Genomic DNA, 27,965 nt, shown 5'->3' on the forward strand with positions numbered 1-27,965 from the left:
GACCCTCACCTTTTTAGTTTTCCAACAGCCAGCAGAATGGAGTATTCAAAACATTTATCCCTCCTCCCCCTCCCTAATGGTGTGCTGATAAATGTTTAACAAAGGCTCTGGGGGAGGGAGAATATGGCTATAACATAAATTTAATCTGCATTGTTAACATTTTATCCATCAATTTCTTAAGTCTAGGGGCAGCAAAGTAGCATAGTGGAGCACCAATTCTGGAGTCAGGAGGACCTGAGTCTTGCCACTTTCTAGCTGTATGATCCCCAGCAAGTCACTTAACTCTAATAGCCGCATACAAACCCCTAAAAAAATTTCTTAATTCTAAACAATGAACAAGTCAAGCCCCAGTCTGTAGCATTTTCCAATTTCTGAAATATAAATTCTTACTCTGAAAATTTAATAAGTAGTTCTCACTAGCCTATATGAACTGGCTTCAGCACACTTCGACTGCTATCCAAAGGACTATCACCAAGGCATTCCTTTTCCAGGTTTATCTGGTCCTTAATCCCCAGTGAAGCCAAGGGCCTGACCACCTCCTCTCTCAATATGTTTGCGCCCTTCTGTCCTCTCTTTTAACTATTTTCCCCTAGCTTTAAAAAAAATTCCTAGTTACAGTGACTGCAAGGAAAATAATTCCTACAAAGACAGGCATTCGTCTTAAGCATCCCCTTACTGAATTATTCCCAACTCCCTAACCTTGATACAGAACTGACAGTCTCCCTTCCTTTTTGTATTTCTAGGTATGATTAGTGGCCAATCATTACCCATCATTGTGAGTATGTTATTCAATAATGGATGAGTTCTGAAATCCCCTTCAAAATGTAGCTGACATTCCTCTGATTTCCCTGAATTAAGTTGTTTTTAACTTCATCTTCTCTTTTAACTTTCTTTTCCATCTCTCACCAACACTCCTTCCCATTTCCTGAGCTATAAAGATCAAGACTTTGTTCTCGTTTTCTCTCTCTCTCTCTCTCTCTCTCTCTCTCTCTCTCTCTCTCTCTCTCCCTCCCTCCCTCCTTCCTTCCATCTCTCCCCCCTCTTTCTCCCCTTTCTCTTTCTCCCCCTCTCTCTCCCACCTCTCCCCCCTTCCTTTCTCTCCCCCCCCCACCTCTTGCTGAGCATGTGATTGATCTTTTAAAAAAAAAAAAAAAAGCCCAGTGCTTGTCCCTGCTCTGGAGTCCCTCATTTCCCACTCCAAATCTACAACTTTCAAATTCTTCTCTTACCTTTGGCTTCCACTATTGGAGTTGCCATAATAATTTTCTTGCTAGAAAATAGGTCTGCCACATGTTGGGAAATATTAGTCCCAACTAACAATATGAAGCCAGTGCCAGCCAAATCCTTTCTCCCAGTCTCCATCAATCCCATATAAAGAAACTGTTTAACCACTTGCCTTGAGAAGGAAACAGCTTATATGAATTTCAACTAGCTGAGCTCTTCTAGTCCTTCAGCTTCTGAGGATGTCCTTTCTGCTCTGAAGTTTTACTCACTTTTTTGAGTCAGCTCAGTAATCCCTGTTATATAGTGGTGTCAGACTGATACAGGACCACTAACCCTAAATTCAATAGATTGAAACCATTTTCTGATAAACTTTTTTTTTTTTAAAAACAGCATGGACTAGTGTCGAAACAAGTGGGCACATAACCTATAACACTCCCAAGTGTGACTCAAACAAGATTAAAATGTAATTAGGAAATATTTAACAAAATAAATGAAAATATAATAAGATAAATAATAGACATCATAAAATTAAACCAATATGCATCTGGCAGGGATCCTTATGAATAGATTAATGACCCTATTTCTAATTGAATTTGATAACCACTGGTTTGCTGGTAGCAAGATGCCCTGAGTACCATTTCTAGAGTCAGAAAGACTCATCTTCCTGTATTCAAAGCTAGCCTTAGACTTACTAGATGTGTGATCCTGGATAAGTCACTTAACCCCATTTGCTTCAGTTTCCTCATCTGTAAAATGATCTGGAGAAGAAAATGACAAATCATTCCAGTATCTTTACCAAAACAAACAAACAAAAAACAAAAACAACAACAACAACAACCAAAAAAACCTTCCGATGAGATCACAAAGAATTAGATAATGACTGCTATGACTGAACAACAACCACTGGTCTAGCACATAGAGCTGACCTAGAGGTCCTGAAATCAAATCCAGCCTCAGACACTACTAACTGTGTGACCTTAGGCAAATCTCTTAATTTCTATCTGCTTCAGTTTTTTTCAACTGTGACATGGAAATGATAATAGTATCTACTTCTTAAAATTTTTTCCAAAAATAATATTTGTAAAGCACTTAACATAATTCCTGGTACATATAGGCACTTAATAAATGCTTGTTTCTTTCCTTCCTAATAGCTATGTGACTTTGGAACAAGTACCTATAGTAATTACTTCCTACTTGTCCTATATATAGCTTGCTTTATATATAATTTTTTTTTGCTTGTTGTCTTCTCTACTGGATTTTACTTCCTTGGGGACAGGTCTGTCTTTTTGTCTCTTTTTGTATCCCTAGTCCTTAGCACAATTCCTGACACATAATGGGCATTTATTGAATTGAATTGAATAAATCAAATTAAATAATTGAATTGAACAAACAACTTCTCTGTGCCTGTTTTTTCACCTGTAAAATGAGGGAGGTCATATTTAATAACATCTAAGGTCGTTTCTTGCGCTAAAACTAGGAGTCTATAATCCTTTTTATGGAGTTCCATTCTATGATTTGATGTTATTAGGATTTGTGTTGTAGAAGTATCAAGCCAGTCACTTCTCCATTCTGAAACAACAGAGTCTGAAAATGAAATGTCAGGCAAGGGATACAGAAATGACAGGTCATTTAGCTTCTAGCATTTCCAGTCAACTCTCCATGTACTTTTGGTAATTGGACTGGTTTTCTTTCAATCCCCATGACATCTTGTTGTCCACTTGAAACTCTTGCACCTGAAAGAGGTAAGCTTTCAGTAGCTGGAGAAACCCTGTCAGTGATTTGTTCAGAAGTTTCTAAATCAAGATCTCTTCAGACAGAACTGATAAGGAAAAGATACTTACCAGGGCCATGTCAACAAATCAAGTCCAACAAGCATTTATAAAGGGAAGAAGGAAAAAGAATAAGGATTTCTATGATAAGGCAATGTGCTAAGCACTTTTGCAAATATTATTTCATTTGATCCTAACAACAACACTGTTAGGTAGGTATTATTATGATTCTTACTTCACAGTTGAGGAAATAGAAATTGTGACTTGCCCAGAGTCAACTGGTAAATGTTTTAGGATGTCTTTGAACTCAGGCTTTCCTAACTCCTGATCCAGCTACCAATATGCCAACGTAGCTGACCTCTATGCCCCAGGTTAAATGGTTCAGTGGATAAATTTCTGGGCCTGGAGTCAGGAAAACCTAAGTTCAAATTAAGCCTCAGACATTTCCTTGTTGTGGGATCCTGTTGCCTCAGTTTTCTCATCTGAAAAATGAGCTGGAGAAGGAAATGACACTATGGTATCTTTGCTAAGAAAACCCTAAAAGGAGTCATGAGTCAGATATGATCGAAAAGACTAAATAACAAATGCACCAGACACAGCTCTGTGCAGCAGGAATACAAAGAAAAGTAAATATAAACAAGATCTGTGCTGAAGGAATTTACACTTTAATGGGAGAGATAGAGTGCTAACAACTATATACAAACAAGTTATATAAAAGATAAATTGGAGATAAACATAGAAAGAAAGCACTAAGATCAAGAGGGGCAGGGGAATCCAAGAAGGCTTCTTACAGAAAGTAGGATGTTTAGTGGGGATTTGAAGAAAGTCATAGAAGTCAGAAGGTAGAGATAAGGAGGGTGAGAATTCCAGGAATTGGAGAACAGCCAGGGAAAATGCCCAGAATGAGGAGATGAAATGTCTTATGTGAGAAATATGTTTATTCAATGCTGTGTCTACACTCCATCAAACATTCAAGTAAAAAAGTAAAAAGCTTATTCATTCATTTTGCTGTTCACTGGTCACAATATTTGAAATTATCTGCATGATTGGTAGAATTGCCTCAGTTAGGAACATTAATGCATTGTTGGTGGAATTGTGAATGGATCCAACCATTTTAGAGAGCAATTTGGAACTATGCCCAAAGAGTTATCAAACTGTGCATACCCTTTGATCCAGCAATGTTTCCACTGGGCTTATTTCCCAAAGAGATCTTATAGGAGGGAAAGGGACCCACATGTGCAAAAATGTTTGTGGCAGCCCTTTTTGTAGTAGCAAGAAACTGGAAACTGAATGCTTGTCCATTGAACGAGATGAGGTGAGATTTTTCAAGACAGTTGTGAAAATCAAGTAAGGCTTCCTCTGCTTCAGAGTTTGAGTAGGTCTGAAGGACTTTAAGCACTGAGTCAGGGGCATACTTAAGTCCCCTTCCTGCTATCCTCCTATGACATCAGTGTCTCCCTATTTCAGGCAAATATGGGCAACTATGTACTTATTGGTCAAGTTCAATTTCTTGGGTAGTTCCCGCGTTTAGAATGTAAGATCCTCAGCCAATAAGGATGAGGGTCAGTGGTGGGAGGGGGTATTTGCATTAGGGATTAAAAGTATTGACCCTGCACCTATGGTGCTTCCTCCCTTCCACTGTCTGCTCAAGGAGTGGGACACCTGATTTTCAGAGAATGCATAATAAACTTTGCTTTGCTTCTAGAGATCTCTCCAGCTTTTTTTTATTTAATGGTGACCCCTCACCATTTTTGAACCACACACCATCAATTGGAGAATGGCTGTATAAGTTATGGTATATGAATGTTATGGAATATTATTGTTCTATAAGAAACAATCAGCAGGATGGTTTCAGAGAGGTCTAGTAAGACTTACATGAACTGATGCTAAGTGAAATGAGCAGAACCAGGAGATCATTGTACACGGCAACAACTTTATACAATGATCAATTTGGATGGACATGACTTTTTTCAACAAGCAAATGATTGAAGCCTGTTTCAATGATCTTGTGATAATGAGAGCCAGAGAGAGGACTGTGGGAACTGAGGCTGGATTACAACATAGAATTTCACTCTTTTTGTTATGGTCTACTTGAATTTTATTTTTTCTCTTTTTTTTTTTTAATTACTTTTTTATCTGATTTTTCTTATTCAGCAAGATTATTGTATAAATATGCATGTCTATTTTGGATTTAACATATATTTTTACAAGGTTTAATACGTACTGGATTATATGTTATCTAGGGGAAGGGGTGGAGGGAAAGAGGGGGAAATTAGAATACAAGGTTTTGCAAAGGTCATGTATTTGATATTGTGGGGCAGCTAGGTGGGATAATAGACTGATCACTGGAGTTGGAATCAGGAAGTTCAAATCCAACCTCAGAAACTTCCCACCTGTGACTTTAGTCAAGCCATTTAATCACTGGAGAAGGAAGTACCAAACTACTCCAGCAATTTTGCCAAGAATACCCCAAATGGAGTCAGGAAGAGACACCACAAAATGTAATGCCGAAGAAACTGAGCAAGACAGAGATTAGAGACCAATTCAATAGTTTATTAAATGGAGAGAGATACTGGGACCAATGGATCCATGGTTAGTCCCAGGGCTGGACAAGACTATCATCTCAAAGAGCTCAGCCCCGAGTATTGGGACAACAAGCTTTTTTATAGGATAATAAGAACAATGACATAGTAGGGGAGGTACCTAGGTGGGGATAATCTAATGGTGGGGGAGGCCCCTAGGATGACACAATGGAAGGAGGTTACTGATATTCTAATGATATCTAAAATGGATAAACCTTTATCTTGTCAAACATTAAGGAATGTCTATAACCTAAAGATATAAAACCTTCATCTCATCAAACATTAAGAGGGAAAGGTTATAACCTGAGGCAGAATAACTAAATAGGACAATGGGGAAACTAGGTCAGGACATCAAAATGGAACTTTGGCACAACAAAAAAAGAGAACAAATTCAAAATGCAAAGAGGAAAAGAAAGACATTCCACGCTTAAGATAGAGATTGTTGTCCTTTGTTGCCAAAGAATACCAAAATGACATCAGTCTTCTAGAATCAAATTACAGTGAGTCTGTCTGTTGCTGGTCAGACTTGATTAAGAGGAATAGTCTTAAAGCAAACAAACAAATATCATTGGAAGTTAGAAATTCAAAAACAACAAAAAGAGACAAGTGTCATTTCAGCTCCTCCCCATTAATGTGCCTTTGGGAGTTGAGATTAGTTCTCAAAAAATAGGAATAATCCTCAAATGGGATTAATCTGCAAGTGAAAGGGGAGTAGTCTCCCAGGCATCTCAAGTAATCTACAGGCTATGGGAATAATCCTCAAGTGATGAGATTAGTCTGCAAGTGATGAAAGTAATCTAAAGAGAAACTCTTTGCTGGAGTCTGGCTGAACACAGAATCCAAAGAGTGAGCTCTGTTAAATATGGGGGTTGTAATGCCAAAGAAACTGAGTAAGACAGAGATGAGAAACCAATTCAAGAGTTCATTAAATGGAGAGAAATACTGGGACCAATGGATCCATGTTGATCCCAGGGCTAGAGGAGACTATCATCTCAAAGAATCTATCCCTGAATCTCGGGACAGCAAGCTTTTTATAGAATAACAAGAACAATGACATAATGGAGGTACCTAGGTGGGGATAACCTAAAGGAGGGAGGTTACTGATATTCTAATGACATCTAAAATGAATAAACCTTTATTTTGCCAAACATTAAGGAATGTCTATAAAATCTTTATCTCAAACATTAAGAGGGAAAGGTTATAACCTAAGGCAGAATAACTAAATAGGACAATTGGAGAAACTGGGTCACTACCTTAAAAGGGAACTTTGGCATAACATTCCCCACTTTTTCTCTTGGAACTATTCAAATCTTTGAATTGCCTTCCTTTAAAAGGTCTTAGCACCATAATTTTGAACAACCTTATGTGAAGTAAATAGACCAAATAAAAATCAAAATAAAGTTAGAACAATGCAAGGACTTATGGCAAGGTCAAGTCTCTCCCTGATAATCCCAGAGTTAATCAGCAATACACAAAGTTCCTTATTTCAATTATTTCTGACAATCAATTGTCAGATCCTCTGCAGTTGGGGAGCATATAGACAGCTGTGGTCATTTGTGCATGACTCGGTCTCTGCTTACAGAGCAGCAGGGCTCAAGGCAGTTGTGAGGATCTGTGTCTACCTAGCTGTTGTACATGCTACAGATTCTTGGACTCACAGGTGAGAGTTGGGTGAAAGGTGAATACCAAAGGTGGATAAACAATCTTGAAAAGGGCTCAGCAAATCCTCATACTAGAAGTGCTAGCTCTCTCTGAACATCCCATATACTGCTAAAACACAGAGCTAAAGGGACATTGGAATCAGTCAGAAGTGTACATGCTAGTAAATGTTTAACTGTTTTCTAGAGGTAAAAATATAAGCATAATCCAATGTTAAGTTTTATTTATTTATTAACATTTTCTCTAACACTAAGGTCTACAAATCAACAAAACAATAGTAAATCGACCCTGATTTGCAGTATTTGTCAATTTCCAAGGTGGCAATGTTCACATTAAAAATCTAAGGATAGGATCTAGGAAGCCAATTTAAGGTGGCCTCAGCAAACTCTTGAAATCTGCTATTTGAGCCTTTTCACTTTATAGAAAAGAAAATTAAATCCCAAGGAGAAGAGACTTGCCAGTAAATTAGTGACAGAACCAAAACTAAAATCCTTCTCTCCTACTTCCTAGGCTAGTCCTCTCTCCATTACATTGACCTGCCACTCTTAGGAATAGTGTCTTAATCTGGACATTTATAATCCATGAAATGGGCCTGGAAAACAACCAAACTCAGAAGACTTTCTTGTATTCTACCATGACTTTTTCACCAACATTTAGGGGGTAAGGATTTGCTCCCCTTTAAACTGAAACTTTAAAATCAAAGTCTTAGAAGCACTTTCCTCACTGTACTACATTGCCTCTCAAGATAAATATGGTATTGTGAATTTAAGGGTGCCAATGAAATAATTATTCTGGGTTTTTATTCATTCCAACTTGGGTCTTCCCTGAGCCAACTAGAACACTGCATTAGTTCTGCTTCTACGATCTTATGATTGATTAAAGAATCACAAACTTAGATCAGGAGGGACCTTGGACCCAGCATCGTTTTTTTATGGATCAGGAAACTGAAGGCCACCCTTATATAAGATCACATAGGTAGGAAGAAAAATAGCTAGGATCTGAACACATGACCTCTGATTCCAAACTCCCTGCTCTTGGTCCTTAGGGTTAGCTATTCAGTTACTTTTCACTTGGTCCTCCACCCACCCCACACTTTTTTTTTTTTGCTGAGGCAATTGGGGTTAAGTGACCTGCCCAGGATCACACAAGTAGGAAGCATTAAATGTCTGAAGTCAAATTTGAACTTAGGTCCTCCTGACTTCAGGGCTGGTGCTCTATCTACTACACTAACTATCAGCCCCACCCCATTGCTTTTTTAGCCAAAAATGTGCTTTCTCTAGATACATAAACATTAACTTAGCGTTTTCTTCTCTTGCATTCTGTCTAACAAGTCTTTACTAAATTTCTTTTCCTCCAGGCTCTTTATAACTGTTTAAAAAGTTTTCCTAGACTGCTATTTGTACATTCAAACATTTCCTAGAAAACAAAGGAACAATAACAGCACCAATCCCATTTGACTTGTTTTTGGTCAATAAATAGATTTCTGATGTCCCTTGGTCCAAAATAATTTCTTGCTTCATTCCTTTCTTTGACCTCATCCCACTCGGTTCACAGAAGTAGACTCAAAATTCTCAGATCCTTGGAAATTTATTCTAGTTAGTACTAACATTAGCACCAACATTAGCAGCAGCTAGGTGGCACAGTGGATAGAATACTGACACTGCCTCAGACACTTCTTAGCTGGATGACTCTATGCAAGTTACTTAACCCTATTTGTCTTAATCTTCTTATCTGTAAAAAATGTGCCAGAGAAGGAAACGGCAAAACCATTTCAGTATCTTTGCCAAGAAAACCCTAAATGGGATCACAAAGAATGGGAAATGACTGAAACAAATATTAACCAAAATTAATACATATTAATTATGTTTAGAGATCATCCAATCCAACTCACTGTTGTGGGAAAATAAGTTTCAGGAAAGTGCAATGACCTGCCCAAATTGCCCTCATTTATTTTCTGTTTGCAATTAAAAGGGGATAACAATAGCATCTATCTCTCATAGTTGTGAGAATGAAATGAGATAATAATTGTAAAGTGCTTAGCACAGGGCCTGGCACATACTGGGCAACATTATTATTAGAAAACCTTTGGAACTTCAGAGTGATATATTTCCCCTCACTGACCTCTAATTTTTTCCCCATTTTTGGAGCCAAAGGTATGTAACTAACACAGATGTGTATGTCATAGGTTTATCTATTTGTCCAGATAAATGAAAGATAAAATAAATTATAAACCAAAGGTAAAATTACTTTAGACACCACAATCAATGCAGTGATTAAAATTCAGAGGACTGGCTTTAAATCCAAATTTTACCATCTTGGTAATCAAGAAATAAAACAAAAGGAGTTCATTAGCATTTTGGCAGTCAAGGAGAGGAAGAATTGGAATAGAGAGAGACAAGACAAGCAAATACACCATCAGCCTATAGCAGTAATCAAGAAGAGAGGTGATGATGGCTTGCACCAAGGAGGTAGCAGTGTCAGAAAACAGAATAGAATATATGTATATGAGATATGTTGCAAAGGTAGAATTGACTGGACTTAGAAATTGATTGCATATGGCGCATGAGAGAGAGTGAGGAACCAAGGATGATAGTTAAATTATGAACCTGGGTGACTAGGAGAATGTTGGGACCCTTAATAGCAACAGAGAATTGGTCCAAACATTCTGGAAAATAAAATGACATCATACCCTAGAAAGAGTAGAGACGAACAATGATGTAGAGAAGATGGGATGGAATGGAATCATTTGTGCTTATAGAGACATAACTATACTACTAAGAGACATATAACCAAAAGAGATCAAATAAAAAAATATGCAAAAATATTTAAAATAGTACTTTTGGTTGTAGCAAATAATGGCCAAGTAGATAGAGTGCCTGCCCTAGAGTCAGCAGGACCTGAGTTTAAAGCTGACCTCAGGTGCTTGCTAGCTGTGTGATCCTGGGCAAGTCACTTAACCCCAATCACGGAAGGAAGAAAGAAAGAAATTTCAAAAAGATGGATTCAGAGAAACTTAGGAAGACAAACATGGAAAAATAAAGTGGGCAGAACCAGAATAACAATTTCTACAATAAGTACAACGTTGTAATGAAAAGCAACTTTGAAAGATCTGAGAATTCTGGTCAATGCAAAGACCAATCACTATTCTAGAGGACCAGTGATGGAACATGATATTGACCCTCTCCTGAGAAAGAGGTGAGGGACTTGAGAGGCAAATTGAAATATCCATTTTTGAACATGGTCAATGTGTAAGTTTGTTGTGCTTGACTCTATTTATTTGTTTCAATGGAGGATTTTGTTTTGTTTTAATAAAGGGATGGTAGATTTGGGAGAGTTAGGGATTATAAAAAATAATGCCTCCTCCAAAAAAGAAGAAAAGAGTGATGGGATCTTATTCTGCTCAGAACGGAACAGAAGGAGATTCAGAAGTAGACATTAATAAGGGTGGCTTTGGAGTGAAGTAATAGCTTTTCCAAGCTATATTTGATAGATTCATGTTCTCTTTCTCCTTTTCTTATATATAGGAATATTTAAGATGTTGATTGTAAACTTCAGGATAACAAAGACATTTTTTAATGAAATAAAAAGGAAGTAAGCATTTATTGTCTACTATATGCTAGCCTGAATTGTGCTAAGTTCTTTACAGATGTTATTTTGTTTGCTTTTCATAACAATCTGAGCAGTAGGTGTTATTATTATCCCCATTTTACACTTGAAGAAACTGAAGCAGACAGAGATTAAGTGACTTACTCAGTGTCACATAGCTAGTTTGAATTCACTTACTGAATTCACATACCCACAGAATCACATTGCTAAGTCACTCGAAAAGATTCATTTATGTAAGAGCCACACCTCATGCCCCCCAACTTCTAAGGAGAGGAAATCTTTATCCATCAATGTTTCCTAGGTCTGACCTTGCAAAGACTTAGGTTGTGTCCTACAAATATCTACTCTCTTAAGAGAAGGGATCAAGTTTTTCTCATGTTTTCTAGCTCAATAAATCTCCAAATCTCTCAGATAAAACTTATGAATGGCTTACATCTGGGGTTTCCCCAAAAATAATTGATAAAATTCCTTCTAGAAAAGTACTCAATGTGAAAAGTAGATCAGGTATAGGACAGCTATTTACTTCTTCCACCACAAAAGAAATAGTTAAAACACAAGATGCCTTTAAATATGCTTTGACAAATATTTAAAACATAATACAACAACACCTAATTATTAATATAATCTCACAGGAAATGAAGATTACTGCTGAACAGATAGTTCACTTGCCTCTGCAACTTAAATCATACACAAATTCTGATCTTTTAGTAAGCCTGGACATGGCACAGATTTTCTTAATCTTTTTATCTGTTGTATTCTCTGGTAGTAGTTATCTCTCCTCCAAGAAATTGTGGTCATCCCTTCCTTCTACGTGATCAGCATGCAGATTCAGTGACTCCCAATGTCTTGAATCTACGAGGCTTTTGCCAAGGGTAGAAACATCATCTCAGGATCACTGATCAATTTCCTGGGCTTAGGGAAAGAAACACAAAGCAGAAGAGCCAGCCAAAGGCTTGAGGTCCAATGTCAGATCCATTATGTTCTTGTTGCAGAGTGTATGTAATTGCCATTGCTTGTTAGTGGATGTGAGTATGGAATTTCCCCTCTTTCCTCATTAGAAGTTGGAGATAAAGGCTTTCTAAGTCCCAAAGGATATGTTCCAAAAAGAAGGAGAGAGGGAATGAATGGAAGTTTTTTTTTTCTTTTAAGCTTATCAAGTGGGCAAGCTCCTTCGGAGTTTGGACAATGTTACAATGACAATCCCCAACACCCAAGAGTACATGAGATCAATTAGAATCCCCTGGTTAGGCATAATCTTTATTTTTAATTTTTTAATTTATTTAATATTTTTCCATTTATATTCAAAACTAACTTTTTTACATTTGTTTTTTTTAACATTTTTGAGTTATAGGTTGTCTTCTTTATCCCCACCCCTAATTGAAAAACTATTTGTGAAGTTACGTAAAACATTTCCATAAAAGTTAAGTTGTGAACAACAACAAAAAAAGATCTCCCATACTAATGAAAATAAAAACCCTCAAAAACAATTAAGAAGAAATGGGAGTGGGAGGAGCGAAAGGAGAGGGGGGCAGAGAGGGACAGGGAGAGGGACAGAGAGAGGGACAGGAAAAGGGAAAAAGAAGAGAGGGACAGAGAGAGGGAAAAGAGAGGAGAGGAGAGGAGGGGAGGGGAAGAGAGGAGAGGGGAAGGGAAGGGAGAGAAAGAGAGAAAGTTCAAATTAGCTTCACTCTGTATTCAAACACAATCAGTTCCTTCTCTGGGAATGGCTAGGATTTTTCATCCTAAATACTTCAGAGCAGTTGTGGATGATTGTACTACTGAGAATAGCAAAGTCATTTATAGCTGATTACTCCAGGACATTGCTATTACTTTGTATACAGTACATTTCACTTTGCTTGAGTTCATGGCAGACTTTCCAGATCTGGTTGCTTGGTTGTTTTTTCTAAGAGCATCCTGGTCATCATTTCTTAGGGAACAATAATATTCCATCATAAACACACACCACACTTTATTGAACCATTTTCCAGTTGATGGGCATCTCCTCAATTTCCAATTGTTTTTGCCCAGAGAAGAGAATAAGCATGTTCTTTAGCGAGAGGCCATAGTATATATCCTTGGGGTGGGGATGGAGGGGAAGGTGAAGGAGGAGGAGGAGGAGGAAGAAATGAAGAAGGAGCAATCAGGAAGAAAGGTAAGTCAGAGCTAAGATCTGAGAAAAAGATACTAAGGGAGAAACTAAGTCTTCTCTTACAAGCTGTATTCAGTATTCTCAGTAGGATTTTCTGGGTGAGAGTGAGTGATCAGAGATTGCATATTGCTGTATATTAAGTCCTGGTTGGGGGTATTCAGAAATGGGGTAGCGTAGGTTATATCCTCTCTTTTGATAGAACCCTGCAAAACAAATCAAAACAGTCAGAGAGAGGCTTGACAGGGAAAGAAATGGAATGGAAATAATGTTAGATCTGGGTCATGGTCAAATAAAGAGTCAAAAGAAACAGAGGAAAAGTCCAATAACTCCTTCTTACATTATGATAACATAGATATTTGTGAGCATTCAAGACTCTTCAATTTATCCCACTGACTTCCAGAGCCAATGACTCCAGGCAGGGAGAAGAAGTAGGAAGAGTAAAGAGAGGTAAGAAAAAATAGGACAACTTGACTTCAAATTTAAAAGGAATTAAAGAGGGACAATTAGATGGTAGAGTAGATAGAGCACTGACCCTGAAATCAGGAGAACCTCAGCTCAAATCTGGCCTTATTTCCCTAATATTAACTGTATGACCCTGGGCAAATCACTTGACCCTAATTGCCTCACAAAAGAGTAAAGTAAAAATAAAGAATGTAATTGGAAAAATAAAGTAGTATTAATTTTTTTTAAATAAAGATGAGGGATATGTTTTATATGCTATATCAAATTGTTTACCATCTTAAGGAGGGGAAAGGAGGGAAAAAATTTGAAGCTCAAAATTTTTTTTATCAAAAACTGAATGTCAAAAATTATCTTTACATGTAATTGGAAAATATACTATTTAATAGAAAAAAATTAAATATCTTTTAAAAGAAAATTATCAGGGAGGAGATAAGGATTTATATATATACTATGAGAAAATAGTGTGATCTGGAAAACTAAAAAGCTAAAATTATCTTTAGCTTCATTGAAGTACAATATTGAGAAGAAGATTTTCCTATTAGGTTCTTCTCTGGACATACCCTAACTGGAGTATTGTGTTCAGTTCTAGACAATACATTTCAGGAAGGACATTGAAAAGCAGGCAGAGCGTCCAGAGAGAGGAGCAATTACCAGGGCATTGAAGGGTCTTGGAATCATGCCATGTGAAAATAAATTGAAAGAAATGGGAATTTTTAATCTGGCGTAGGGAAAGATTTGGGAGGTGAGGAACAATAGAGTTGTCTTCAAATATTTGAAAGAGATATTCAACTTCTTCTGCTTGACCCCAGAATATAATCCTAGGAGCAATGGATAAAAGTTGCAGAGAGGAATATTTAGTTTTAATGGGGAGGGGGGGAATCATTAAGCAAATTGGGATGGGTTATCTCAGGAGATCACTGAGTTCACCATTGGTAGGGTTTGCCAAGCAAAGGCTAGATGACCACATGGGGATTTTGTAGAGGATATGAGTTGGACTTATTCCTAAACATAGGTTGGAATAGAAAAGCTGGGTGGTGCATATATAGAGACCTGGAGTCAGAAAAGACTCATTTTTTTGGTTGTGTGACCCTAGCCAAGTCACTTCATCCTGTTTGCCTCAGTTTCCTCATCTGTAAAAAAAAAAAAAAAAAAAAAGAGCTAGAAAAGGAAATGGCAAACCACTCCAGTATCTTAACCTAGAAAACCCCAAATGGGATCACAAAGAGTTGGACACACTGAAATGACTGAACAACAATGTGTTGAACTTTTAAAAACTCTTTTGACTCAGATTCTATGATTCCTAGAAGTTATTTCATCTCCCAGCGACTTAGTCTTTACACTTGTAAAAATAAGAGGCTTGAACTAGATCATGTGTAGGGTAATCTACATCTGACCTCTGAAATAAGTGCTCTGTACCCTTTAGCATTAGGATTTGAATTTAAAACACAACAGATCCTCTTTAGCACATACCATAGTGACATATTCCACTTCCTGGTGGATGCTATTGATTCTGGTGGAGGTTTCAAGAAAAGTCTTTCTGTCTGGAGAATTTAAAGGGGATGTCTTTCCATGCAAGTTCAGTTGTATATAACAAATATCTTCCTGTGTTGGCTGGGATTCCTGTTGAAAATTTGAATGTTCTAGATAGATAACCCAGTTCCACGTAAATGAGCCCACTTTTAATTGACCACAAGTTCCTTTTTTTTCTGACAGACTTCTCTTCCGTGAAAATTTCCCACTTGTAATTATTGCTACAGTATCACAACACCTCTCACCACCTGCACCCCCACTTTATCACCATAAGATTCTGCCCCATCCCCATTTTGAATTCAGAGAATGTTTGGGTAATCGTCTCATAATTCCTACTGATTCTCCTGGTCTTCCTTGACAAAGCTACTTTCTCCAAATACAACTGTGAGCTTTGCAAATCTTCAATTTCCTCCTCATAAGATAGGGCAAATATTTGCATAATGTGAGACTGGTCAATGAGAGGTCAGTCCTTAGAGCATATATATATATATATGACCTTTATGATTGATTGATTGATTGGTTGGTAAGTTGTCTTTCATTCTCAAAGAGGACAAAATGACATTACTATCTTAGAGTTGAGTGACAGTGTGTCCGACTAGCTGATCAGACCAATACAAGCTTGGGATGCTCTGCCAAGGTCCAACACAAATAGTCCCTATGAACATTTGGGGTGGCTACTTTAACTTTGGGCATCTTGAGTTTCTTCTGAGCTAATTCAATTCTGCTTTACTTATAGAGCACAGCTCCTTCTCTAATGAGGGCCCTCCATGCTAGGCAGTCCTATACTAGTGTCTCCCATGTCATAGAACCAATTCTAAAGTTGTAAGAGAGACCTTGATAATGTTCTGGTATTACTTTTTTCTGATGATCTTGTGAGCACTTGCCATGTGTGAATTCTTCATAAAATAATCTTTTGTATATATTTGTCATTCAGACAATGTACCTATCCCAACAGAGTTGTGCTCTCTGCAGTACAGTTAGAATGCCCTTCCTGGTGGGTTATACAGAGCATACCCAATATTCTCTGCTGAATTCAATCTACATGAAAGCTTTTGCAATGGAGGGGCTTTTTCTCCCAACCCCATGACAAGTGAAGCCTTTCTTACCTGCTCAGCAAGTTTTTCAGCTTCTAAAAGGGATAAAAACAACCAAGAGTTAGAAGTCTCGATAAATGATTCCTCATCATTCACAGGGAAGGGCAAGAGAGACTAGAGAATTGGTGTTTATATAGCAATTTATGATTGCAAAGCATTTTGCCTAGTTTCTCATTCATATGAGAGTGTTGAGCTAATTGATCTCTAAGGACCCCCTTTACTCTTCCTCCACTTCTAAATCCTACAACCCTCTTTGTCCAGACAACCCTAGGAATTAGGAAAGGTATCTCAGATGATGGGAAAGATATTGTCAAGGATATACCGGAACCAACTTAAATTGGACTGCTCAAAGAGCAGAATATAAAATTTTCAGTTTAAATTTACACTTCAGAAATCATAAAAAAAACACCCTATGAATCAGGGTTTGATTTAATGTTTTATTGATAATCTCAGTAGGTCCTCAAGAAATTAATAGAGAAAATGTTATTAATGCAGATAAATCTAAACAGAATGCTGTGCTATTTTTTCTTCTGGAGAGCCAGTTATTAAATATTTACCAATGCACCACTGGATACTACCTCTTCTAAGAGAAAAGTAATATAATTGTCTGAGGCCAGATTTAAACTCAGATCCTCATGAGTTCAGGGCTCTACCCACTATATAACCTAACTGTAGCACTATTAACATAAATAATGAAACTGAAATTCTAAGAGGTTATTTATTTAATGTGTCCAAGACTGCTCAGCTAGTAAGTGAAAGAGCTGGAGTTAAAACTTATGTGGGTTTGTTCAAAGCCTAAGAACAATTAATCTATACCAGTATTTCAAAATGAATAATTTTTACCCATCTATAAAACTTTTATTACCAAAGAGTCTTATATCTCAAAATATATAAGCTTAAGACAATCTACTCCTCATTCTTCCTACATCCCCTTTCTACTCACCTGATCCTACCTTCTCTTTGTCTCACCCATCAGCCTCTCACCCTTGGTGCCAGAAACCCTCCCCCAAGATTACAAAGGTTTTTGGATTTGTTTGTTTGTTTTTTAAGTGAGATTTTTCCAATCCTAAATAATATTATAATTTTCTTTAAGAAATACTTTTCTCTCTTCATTACTTCCTAAAACATCATTGGATGAATTTGCAAGACTAGGTGATCTGGGTTCTGGTTTTAAGTCCCCCGATTTCTCTCTGTATAACTAAGTGCTTAAATACCCTGGGCCTCTTTCTATCTAAAGGTAGGGAGATATCCTCCCATTTCTCTTCTATCACCATTGAGCAATAAGATACAGATGGAACTGATTACCATAGGCAGATTCTGAGAATCATCCAGAGCAAAGTGTGAAATACGAAAATGTGGAAGTGGAACTAGACAGGAAAATTATGCAATTCCCATCAGTCTGAAATAGAAAACTGACTCCTTATGAAAGAAGAGTACAGTATTATGAGATAAGGGTTATTTTCCAGTCAGGGAGAAGGAGGGAAGATCCTTCAATGATGATCGGTCCTCCCAGTCTGGATGCAGAATAGAAGATGTATATCATTCCCAAACACAAGTGAAAAATTACAGAGCTCCTGCTCACAGAAATTGAGCAAGATTGCTTAGAAAAGGGTAAGATAAAAGAGTGAGTGGTAAGTTTTATTTACATAATGCACATTATGTATACATATACGTGCATGACATATGTTATATATCTATATATTAATTATATATTATAATTATGTTTATATATACAAACATATATACATAAACGCAATCATATATAAACACAGAGATATACTCCCCACATAGTAATTTATGTTTAAATCTTACATCTAACTCTACTCTATTTTCCTGAGTTTTCTTATAAAATTTACTAGATTGTATGGTAAGTGCACTTAAGACAATTTCTTTATTGCTCAGAGCTCAAATGGAAAATACACTAGGGGAAAAAAAGAACAGAAACTATATAACCAGGGCCCCAGACATCTGACCCTGGTTTCCTGCCAAGGTGCAGGAATCAATTCCTTGGATAGTAACTCAGGGAAATAATTATCTGGTGATGTGGTGAATGGAGAAATAGAAAAGATCACCTGTGACCAGATCTGGATTAGTACCAGTAGTGAATCCCTGAGTTTTACATTATTCAAATTTACACTGCATATTTCCATTGGGCTAGAATCAATGACCATATCTAAATTAGAGTTTTGAATAGCATATTACGACTTCCCTTTATTATCTACTTCAAGACCCATATACAATGAACTCTTCTAGCTTTTGCATTCAACTTAGAAGCTGCATTTCAACTTTAAAAACTGCTTTATTGCTATCCTTTTTATGCCTCATTTTCCCACATATACTCCTCTCATATCAATAAATTCTTCATGCATTTCAACTTTAGAGACGGTCCCCACCCATAGGTTCTCTCAACCTTATAAAAATGTGTAGAGATCCCAGAAAAGAATCACTTTTCTCATCTTCTCCCCCAACCCACATACTCAGGGCTGTCTCCTAACCTTTCCTCTGTCTCAGGAGCATTCTCCAAGCCAGAATTGAGGCTCCCACCAATATTATCAATAAAATACCAAAGATGATGGGCAGTAGGACAAGGAGATCTGTGATTTTAGGTCTAGAAAGAAAAGAAAAGTCCAATTAAAGGAATGCTTACCTCTGGAAGTACATAATAATTGACATGAACTATAGAATCTTAGATTTAGAGATGGAAAAAACAGATATCACCTTATTCAACCTTCTTCTTCTTCTTCTTCTTCTTCTTCTTTTTTTTTTTTTTTTTTTTTTTGCTGAGGCAATTTGGGTTAAATGACTTGCCCAGGGTCACACAGCTAGGAAGTTTTAAGTATCTGAGGCCAGATTTGAACTTAGGTCCTCCTGACTTCAGGGCTGGTGCTCTGCCCACTGCACCCCCTAGCTGCCCCTCAACCTTCTTCTTTCATCAAGGAGAAACCATGGCCCAGAAAGAGTAGAATGATTAGCCCAGGATCATACAAGTAGTAAAAAGCAGAGATGGATTCAATCTCACATCTTCTGACTCCAGATCCAACCTTTCAATTGTACTTCACCAGATCATACTTGGGTGGAATGGTGATGTTTGAAACTAGGGAGATGTCCAATGACAAAAATTGCTACCTCTTTATTAAATCTCAGTTTCTACAAATAATTCTAGTTTTCTGAATTTAGTGAAAAGGCATTTCCTTTTCACTAGTGGTTCCTAGTGAACCAGGCATTAGTGAAGCTTACATTTAGAAGAACTAACACAGCAGTCAAGAGATAAAGATAGAAGCTCATAATGGTACTAAATAATAACGTGTGGGGGCAGCTAGGTGGTACAGTGGATAGAGCACTGGCTCTGAAGTCAGGAGGACCTGAGTTCAAATCTGACCTCACACACACTTAACACTCACTAGCTGTGTGACCCTGGGCAAGTCACTTAACTCCAATTACCTCAGCAAAAAAAAAAAAAAATTAAAAATAATAATATTGTGGACATCACAAGTTGCTACCAACCAATCAGGAGTTGGTAGAAAGAAGGAGAGACCCTATCAAAGCAACTCTAACAAAACAAAAATGCATTTACTGCTTCCATAGCCCTTCACAAAGAAGGGATACAAAGAATATTCAGTCTCCTACCCCAGAGCAAGTAACAGCAAATTGTCAAAGGAATCAATGATTGCTCAGTCTTCCATGGGGAAGATTATATTATAATAGATATACATTTGGCAAGGGCTTGATCTGGGTATCTATTAGCACTATATTTGGGGGTTGAATTTTACCAGTTTCCCTTACCTTTCATAAGAGTAGCTGTTTTTTGTTCCTGTGATGTTTCCTGTGCTTATTGTCACAGTTGTAGTTGTGTTTCTGGTAGTGGTGGTTCTCCTGGGGACTACTGATAAATATACAAGCCAGGTCAATTGCCACTGTCTGATAACCAACACAATGCCTCTGAGCTCTCAAAGAATCTGGTGTTGGGGGCCACTTTGGTGAAGCTCTCTTCCTATTTAAGCCACTCAACAAATCAATGGAGTAGGCTTTATTAATAACATTCACCCAATGTTCTTACGCAGCCAGAGATTTCTGTGCACTAGGTAGTGTGGAGAAACTGAAACTCACATTTTCAGGATCAGGACTAACTCTAGGCAAAAGTGTAGGAAGTTTCTCATTGGTGCCTGGGGTCCTCATTCTGTGTGTCTCATTCTCTCAAAACAAAAATAAAAACAATTCACTTGAATAGCTTTTGGTTTATATAAATTATCTATGAATTTTGATTAAGATGTCAGTGTGAAAGATTAGATACAAACTAAGCTCCTTTGCAATTCCCTCCCCAATAAATGATTTACCCCCAAAAGACCAATGATTGTAGTGGTACTGGGGAGAGGAATAGAAGCACTTCTATCCAGTCCAGAACTGAAGCAAGAGATTTTTTCAAAAGAAAAGAAATTATAAATGAAATTAAACTTCAAAAAGAAAATATTAAAAGGAGAATGAATGATTAGAAGAAAAAGTGGAAAATCTTACTCAAGTAGCAGTCTCTCTGAAAAACTGAATGGAAAAAATATAACTCTATAATACCATGAGACAAAAAGAAATATCATAACAAAGTCAAAAGATAAGGGGAAGATATTATATTTCCTTATTTTAAAACTTACTCAGAAAACAAGTCAAGAAGAGATAATTTATGAATCATCAAACTTATGGGGGGGAATGACTAAACAAAAAATTAGGGCAGCATATTTTGAAAAATAATTTTAAAAAAGACTTACTGCTCAGTTTTATTATAGAGAACAAATTGAATATTAGTAATCCATTGACCACTTCCTATAATGAAAATCCAAGCTGTAATATCCAGGAATATCATAACTAAAATCTAGAGTTTAAAAATACTATAAAGAGGCAGAAAGAAAGAATCCAAGAACCAGTTGACTACAGTTGGGAACAAGAGAAGACTTAGCACCAACTATTTTAAAGAAAAGAAAATCTTATAATATTCCAAAAGGTAAAAGATAAAGGCTTACAACCAAGAATCATTTACTCTGCTAAATGAAATATAATTGGGGGTTCAGGGAAGGAGAGTGGGAAACAAATCTCTAATAGATGTAGAACTTTCAAATATTCCTAGTGAAAAGAATTTAATGAAATCTTTGAAACATATATATATATATACACATATGTATGTATATATACATATATAAGCAGTTTGTATGTATGTATATATTTACATATATACATTTATATATATGTCTCTCTATATATACATACATATATATATAAGCTGCTTTGCTAAGCCATGCCAGAGAGACTAAAAATACTATATTATTAAAAGTCAGATGGAACATAGGGAGGGGGGAAATGGAAATTTAAAATGACAGTTTAAAGTTATAATTGTAATTCTCTATGACATACTTTTCTCTAATAAAATTAAAATATATAACTTGAATCTATGAGGAATCTGTGGAGAAGAGAGAACAAACTGTATAAGTCACTGAGTTTATAGTCTTTGGTTGGGGTGACCTTGGAGCATAAAACAACCACCGAATTAATATAACATAGATAACCAATCTAGAGAGAAAAGATTAGCAGGAATTTCCTTTTTGAACTGCCTTATATGAAGAAACAAAAATTCTATGAAGATTCTGTAAGGAACTTTGAGCTTACCCTGTAATTCTGGAGAGGCTGCTATCTGTGATGGCTGAAGAGAGAAGCAAGAAAAAAGATCAAAATACACTTTATTCAAGACTTTTTTCTTGAAGAGAAATATGGAGAGAATTCTTGATAAATTTTAATCCATATCTTAAGTGAACTAAATGACAGAATTTTGTCTCCAGAAGTGAAAGCATCTAATATTATGGTGAATGTTTGAATTTACTCTGGTTGTGACCTTTCTCAAAGCCAAAATATTATAAATGATTTAGCTATGCCTTTGTTTTGTTATTGCTCTTGTTAATAAATTATATATTCATTAATTTAATATTTATTTAATATAAGAAATTAAGGGATTTAACATATAGAGATGAACAGCTATTGGAAAAGGTTTCTCTAGTTTATTCAGCAAGTTTATGAGAAAGAGGCTGCAATTTTATTAATTGATAATAGTCAAACATAACTTCCTGGACTATTCTAAAGCTGAGGATGAGGATGAGAATGTGGAGGAGTGACTTACAAATGGTCCCCCTCATCAAGCCTACATTACCTTTGACATAAATGTCAGGGAAATTACAAAAGGGCTGGGAACAAATAACCCAAAATACAAAGGAATTAATCACCATTGTGGAGGGGGGAGATGTTTTTAAATTAGGGACCCTCAAATTACACCACAAAGTAAATCCAATCAATTCAACCTGCCACACCTTGTACACTACAATATGCTGGTGTCTAAGTCTTTCACATTCTGGGGTTGATAGGGGGATGAAAGGAAGACAAGGACAGAACAAATACTAAAGAAGCTTTGGCAACTGGTAATCCCATGGAACATGAATTCTTAGAGATATGGGACAGAGTCTCTGTCATCTCTCTAGCTTTTTTTTAATCTCTTGCTTCAGTACTGGAGCTTTTCTTCCTCTCCTTCTCTCCAGATATAACGTGCATTTGGCATGATCCTCCCAAACACATAACACCCCCCAAAATAGCCTTCATTGTTCTAGAGAGGGGTCCTAACATAGGGTCAGGAACTGAGTCCCAGGGACTATTTCTTAGTGAGAATCTTAATTTTATCCAAGCCCTCTAAGGGCTATGAGGACACAGTAAGAGGCCCAGGACACCAAAGGATTTATATATAAACACAGATATGAACCCATCTTCTCTGGATCCCCCTAAAACTGACCCTTCAGCCTGCCACTGAGGGAAGGAACACTGGGTTTGTACAGGTCCAGCAGTTTTATGGCACAGAGGAGGGGAGAGTCATTCTTTCTCCATCCCAGAGTCCCAACATCTCACCCTCATACAATAAGAGTCTCCTACCTGAGACAACAGTTACTTTGATCTGGAATCCATGATCACTTGCTGCTGTCCTTTCAATCCCACACCAATAGAAGTCTTCATCTTTTTTTCTGATGTTTTTTATTTTCACTGTGAATGTGAGTGCTGTGGCATTGTCCTGGATGGACACACGATCACTCACTCTCATTGGTTCTGTGGTTTTAACAAGAATTTCACAAGAATACCAGTCATATCCTCGACACCACCACTTCACGTAGTTCTCCCATCCTGAGGCATATTGACATTTTATAATCCCCAAACTATTTTCTTCAAATTCCACGTGTGTTAGGCCCTTTATGATTTCTCTGTTGGAGAAACAACCTGAAAAATATAAACTCAATATCTCATTTCAGGACTAAAACCATTGAACTAAGAACAGCCCTTGAGTACAGTTTCCTGCAGGAGCCGTGAGCTCTCTTAATTCAAACTAAAGTAGATTGGCAAAGAAGCATAGACATTAGAATGGCCTCAGTGTGCAAGAAAATTAATATTTAGAAACATAAATTAGAAGAAGATAATGATTTATTAACAGAAGTAGCTAAATGGATCAATGGGAAAAGTCTATATCTTCAGATGAGGAGAACCTGAGTTCAAATCCCATCTCAGATACTCTATAGCTATTTGACCCTGAACAATTTACTTCATCTTTCTATGTCTCAGTTTCCTCAATAGATATAATTATAATAATATAATTGCATCTATCTCACAGTGTTGTTCTGAGACTCAAATGAATTACATGTGTAAAACACTACATAGCTGTTGTTGTTACTATCATTATTGTATCTCTAGGTGGCCCAATCAGAAAGTAGATATTTCCCAAGAGAATCCTGGAGATGGTGTGGAAATTTTTCCTGATTTTTAATCTATTGCCTTCCCATTAAGATAGCCTTCAACTTATCCTATGTATGCCTTATTTGTCTATAATTGCTTGCATGCTGCCTCATTCCATTAAAATATGAGCTCCTTGAGGTCAGGGACTTAGCTTTTATTTTATTTTATTTTTGCATTACCATCACTTAGTACAGTGATGGCACATAGAAGAAGCTTAATAAATGCTTGCTGACTATGAAGAACTCAAGGGTCCTTGAGGCTCATCTCATTGAATAGGGTTGGGCTTATGCCTTATATGCTACCCTGCTGCTTTGGAAATGACTCCTCCAATGCATAGTACTCCTGATTCATTCAGGTTTAACGCCACCCCCAAAGGAGACTGCATTCATTTAAAAGGCCCTGAGATATACTCCACACACTTTCCCCTCTCTATTTTCAACTCTACCCTTTCTCATATCCCGGTGTTCTTCTTGCAGTGTGCATTTAATAAATATTTGTATATATAACCTAGTTTGGGGAAGAAACTTAAGAGGAGGATGTGTTGTTTTTAATTTAGGACTCACTTACCTATTATAAACCCTGATGGTCTATGGAAATGATAAGCTAAGGGCAGCTAGGGAGCCAGGATTAGAGCACCAGTCCTGGAGTCAGGAGGACCTCAGTTCAAATAAGGTCTCAAACACTAAGCTGTGTGTGACCTTGGGCAAGCCACTTAACCCTGATTGCTTTCCAGGGTTTCCAAAAAAATGCTAAACTGGGAGAGACATTTTATTTAGAGCTTACAAATAAAGCAAGAATGAAGGAGAATACATTTCTTACTCTAAAGAGAAAATGTTTCTTCAATAAGAGTTAATCTGGGAACTTGGAACTCTTGGGATCAAGTAAGAGAACAATACTAGACTTTTTATAAGCTTAGCATATGGAGTCAAAATTTAATCTCTTCCTGAATGTAAGGTTGTCTTTCTATTTAATCTACCATACTGTCTCATAGATTCAGTCCAATAAAATAAAAAACATAACCCAGTGAGGTAGGACCTATTATCATTCCATTTTACAAATGAGGACACTGAAGCTCAAAAGAAAGAAATTATTTCTGGATAATCACAGAATCAATAAGTGATAGAGGTGGGATTTGAACTCCTGGTTTTTAGCAAAATGCCTCTATAAGATAGGTACTTAGATAACATTCTTTGAATAAATGTACTTAATTATAATATCATTAAAGAATTTCTCTTCTGGATTTGTTACAACTGCATTATTTCCTTTCTATGGAGTCTCCATTTCTTTAGGAATAACATTTTTTAAAATTCTATTATTTTTTATTTTTCAGTTCTAAATTTTCTTCCCCTACTCTCCCCACTGAGAAAGCAAGAAAAAAAATCTGTCACAAATAAGTATAGTCATGCAATACAAATTTTAGCATTAGATATGTTCCCCCCACCCCCAAAAAAAGAAAAGGAAGGAAGGAAGGAAGGAAGGAAGGAAGGAAGGAAGGAAGGAAGGAAGGAAGGAAAGAAAGAAGAGAGGGAGAGAGGAAGGGAAGGAGGGAGGAAGGGAGGGAAGAAGGAAAAGAAATATGTTTCAGTTAGCATTCTGAATATATTAGCTCTCTATTTGGAAGTAGGTAACATATTTCATGATGAGTTCTGTGAAATTGATATCAATTATTTTGATAATCAGTCACTAAGTCTTTCAAAGTTGAGTTTTTAAAAAGATATATATTATATTGCATATAATATATTATATTATAAATCATTCTCTTGGTCCTACTAATTTCATTCTGTATCAGTTCATACAAGTCTTCTCAGGAAGGGTTTTTTTTTCCCCCTGAGGCTACCCTTCATCCTTTCTTATAACACAATAGTGGAAATAACAATTTTACCCCCTTCAATTCTTGCAATCCTCTTTGTTCCTAATTATGATTCTCTCTTCCTCTTTCTCTACCGCAGATGATCTCCTTTTTAACCAATCTATTTTTGCTGAGTTTCTTACGCACCTTTCTTGGGATTGTAGAAGAGAAAGAGGTTTCAGAAGGCATCTAATCCAACAGTCTTCCTTTACAAATGAGCCCAGAGAGAATAAATGATATAGCCAAAGAATCACCTGTAGTCCCCACCTGGCAAATTCTATCTTTCCTTCTTTCAAATCCCTCACCCACATTCCCTTCTTCCCCAAAGTTTTTTCTTACTTTCATAGACTGTTGAAACTAACAAAAGAAATATATTCACGGACTCAACAGAGAATACATTTTACTCATTCTTTGATATCTGTATGCAATATACAACTCTTGGTTTCCTTTTCAGTAGTCAGCTGTTGGCTAAGCACAGTTGTTCTATGGAAAGTTCATTTGATTTTCAGTAAATGTACAATTTTCAATGGCGATTGTAATAAGTATATAATAGATAATAAATATTTGAAGAATGATTAGTTGATTAATTGAAGTGGTAGTGCAAGGATTTTCCTGGAGAAGCAATCCTAAAGTCATTCAAAAGCAATTCTAAAAGAGAACATTGGGATAGATAGTCTACTTATTTATATGTATACATGTGTAGGTGCTATTTATATACTCTCATACATATACTTATACTCATTACATATATACATACAAGCATAGGAAAAGCTCTCCTATACACATTTATATACCCTCACATATATAATACACATATCTACATACAAGCATAGGAAAAGTTCTCCTTTACACACATGCATAAACACACACTAGCTACACAATTTCCTTTCAGTATTTTCTTCCAGTGCCTTGGTCTCTATCATCTCTGTGCCAGCAACTAATCTTGCCAGATCTTTTCCTATGCTTGGAGAATCAGTTGCCACTTACCTGGGAGCCAAAGGAGAAGGACTGACAGCAGATACATTCTCTTTTCATAGTACAGTGTCTCAATATGGCAATATACTAGAATTTTCTGCTTTTTAACTGTTTCATCTCTCATCTACTTCCTTATTCCTTTCATATTTAGAAACAAAAACAAAAGAGGAAGAAGGTGAAGGGGTGAAATGTATTAACCAAGAGAGTGAGACAACAAGGGAATGTCAAGTGCTTAGTTGCGGTGAGAACTTGTACCAAGTGTGTTTTCTAATATTAGAAATGGTCAACCCCCCTCAAATTAATTAATGGATCTCAGTTTCCTCATCTGTTAAAGCGGGGTGTACAATGATACTAGATAATCTTTAAAGTTCTTTTTGGCTCTAGGCAATCTATATTTCTATAATACCATCCCAGAGACAATAGAAACCATTTTCTACCTTTAATAGGGCTTAGGATCTTTACAGAGTCTATATTAACTGTGAAAGCAGGAAAGAGATTATGAAAGGGACATAGAAAAAAAGGTCTAACAATTTTGGAAATATGTTTTGCATGATTACATGTACATAACCTATATGAAATTGCTTGCCCTCACTGTGAGGGGGATGGGGAAGAAAGGAGATAATCTGGAACTCATTTTTTTTTACTCTTTTGTGTTTGTGTGTGTGTGTGTGTGTGTGTGTGTGTTATTTATTTTTTCTTTTTTCTCAATGGTATTTTCTTTTGGAATTCAATTTTAAAAACAAATCTTGAAATTTGTTTTTACATGTATTTGAGAGGAAATAAAATACTGCATTAAAGGAAAGAAAAATATCTAAGAGAACTTTTCTGAGAGAAGTTTTAACTCTTGCAACAAAATATTATTGGTGGAGAAATTATTATTTCTATTTCTCTCTTGTATTAAAATTCTCTCTTGTATAACTAATTATTATATTAGGATCAAGGTGATGATGTCCTAAGTCAGTGGAATTGTCAGAGAAAGCCTAAAGTATTGATAAGATTTTTCCTGAAGCAAGCAGAGAAGGGCACTGATGGAGATCAGTTCAACCCTATGGTCTTATCCTCTGTGGAGATCTTAATAGCTCCACCTTGTGTTCAGTCAGAAATCCAAGTTATGTCAGACTCTTAAAGTTAAATTTCCCCTATAAATCTGTCCATGGCCCACGTCAACTTTGCTGAATCCCTTTGTGTTAGCTCACCACGAGTTCTGTTTTGTGGTATCTTTTTCTTTATCCCTTCCCCATGCCTTATGATGTCTTTCCTCCCATT

General features: G+C 36.6%; 2 protein-coding genes across 6 annotated transcripts in view; one reads left to right on the forward strand and one right to left on the reverse strand.

The window, feature by feature from the left end:
• Positions 1 to 27,965, forward strand: part of RAB37 (RAB37, member RAS oncogene family) — a 79,814-nt gene that overhangs the window by 12,480 nt on the left and 39,369 nt on the right. The window lies entirely within an intron of this gene.
• Positions 12,875 to 26,867, reverse strand: CD300LF (CD300 molecule like family member f). Of its 4 annotated transcripts, none has more exons than XM_023502509.2 (7): positions 26,712 to 26,867; positions 23,027 to 23,365; positions 21,725 to 21,758; positions 18,571 to 18,683; positions 16,088 to 16,110; positions 14,922 to 15,071; positions 12,875 to 13,192 (listed from the first exon to the last, which is right to left on the reverse strand). In XM_023502509.2, exons 1-7 carry the CDS (start codon positions 26,821 to 26,823, stop codon positions 13,049 to 13,051), a joined length of 915 nt encoding a protein of 304 aa, XP_023358277.2. In that variant the 5' UTR covers positions 26,824 to 26,867; the 3' UTR covers positions 12,875 to 13,048. The 4 variants fall into 4 exon arrangements, with proteins under 4 accessions (XP_023358277.2, XP_012403936.2, XP_023358276.2 ...); XM_012548482.3 differs by lacking the exon at positions 21,725 to 21,758 and adding an exon at positions 19,859 to 19,955 and having other exon boundaries at positions 26,712 to 26,865; XM_023502508.2 differs by lacking the exon at positions 21,725 to 21,758 and adding an exon at positions 19,859 to 19,958 and having other exon boundaries at positions 26,712 to 26,862.

The sequence above is a fragment of the Sarcophilus harrisii genome, chromosome 4 (genome assembly GCF_902635505.1).
Source record: "Sarcophilus harrisii chromosome 4, mSarHar1.11, whole genome shotgun sequence".
In the NCBI taxonomy this organism is placed as follows: Eukaryota; Metazoa; Chordata; class Mammalia; order Dasyuromorphia; family Dasyuridae; genus Sarcophilus; species Sarcophilus harrisii.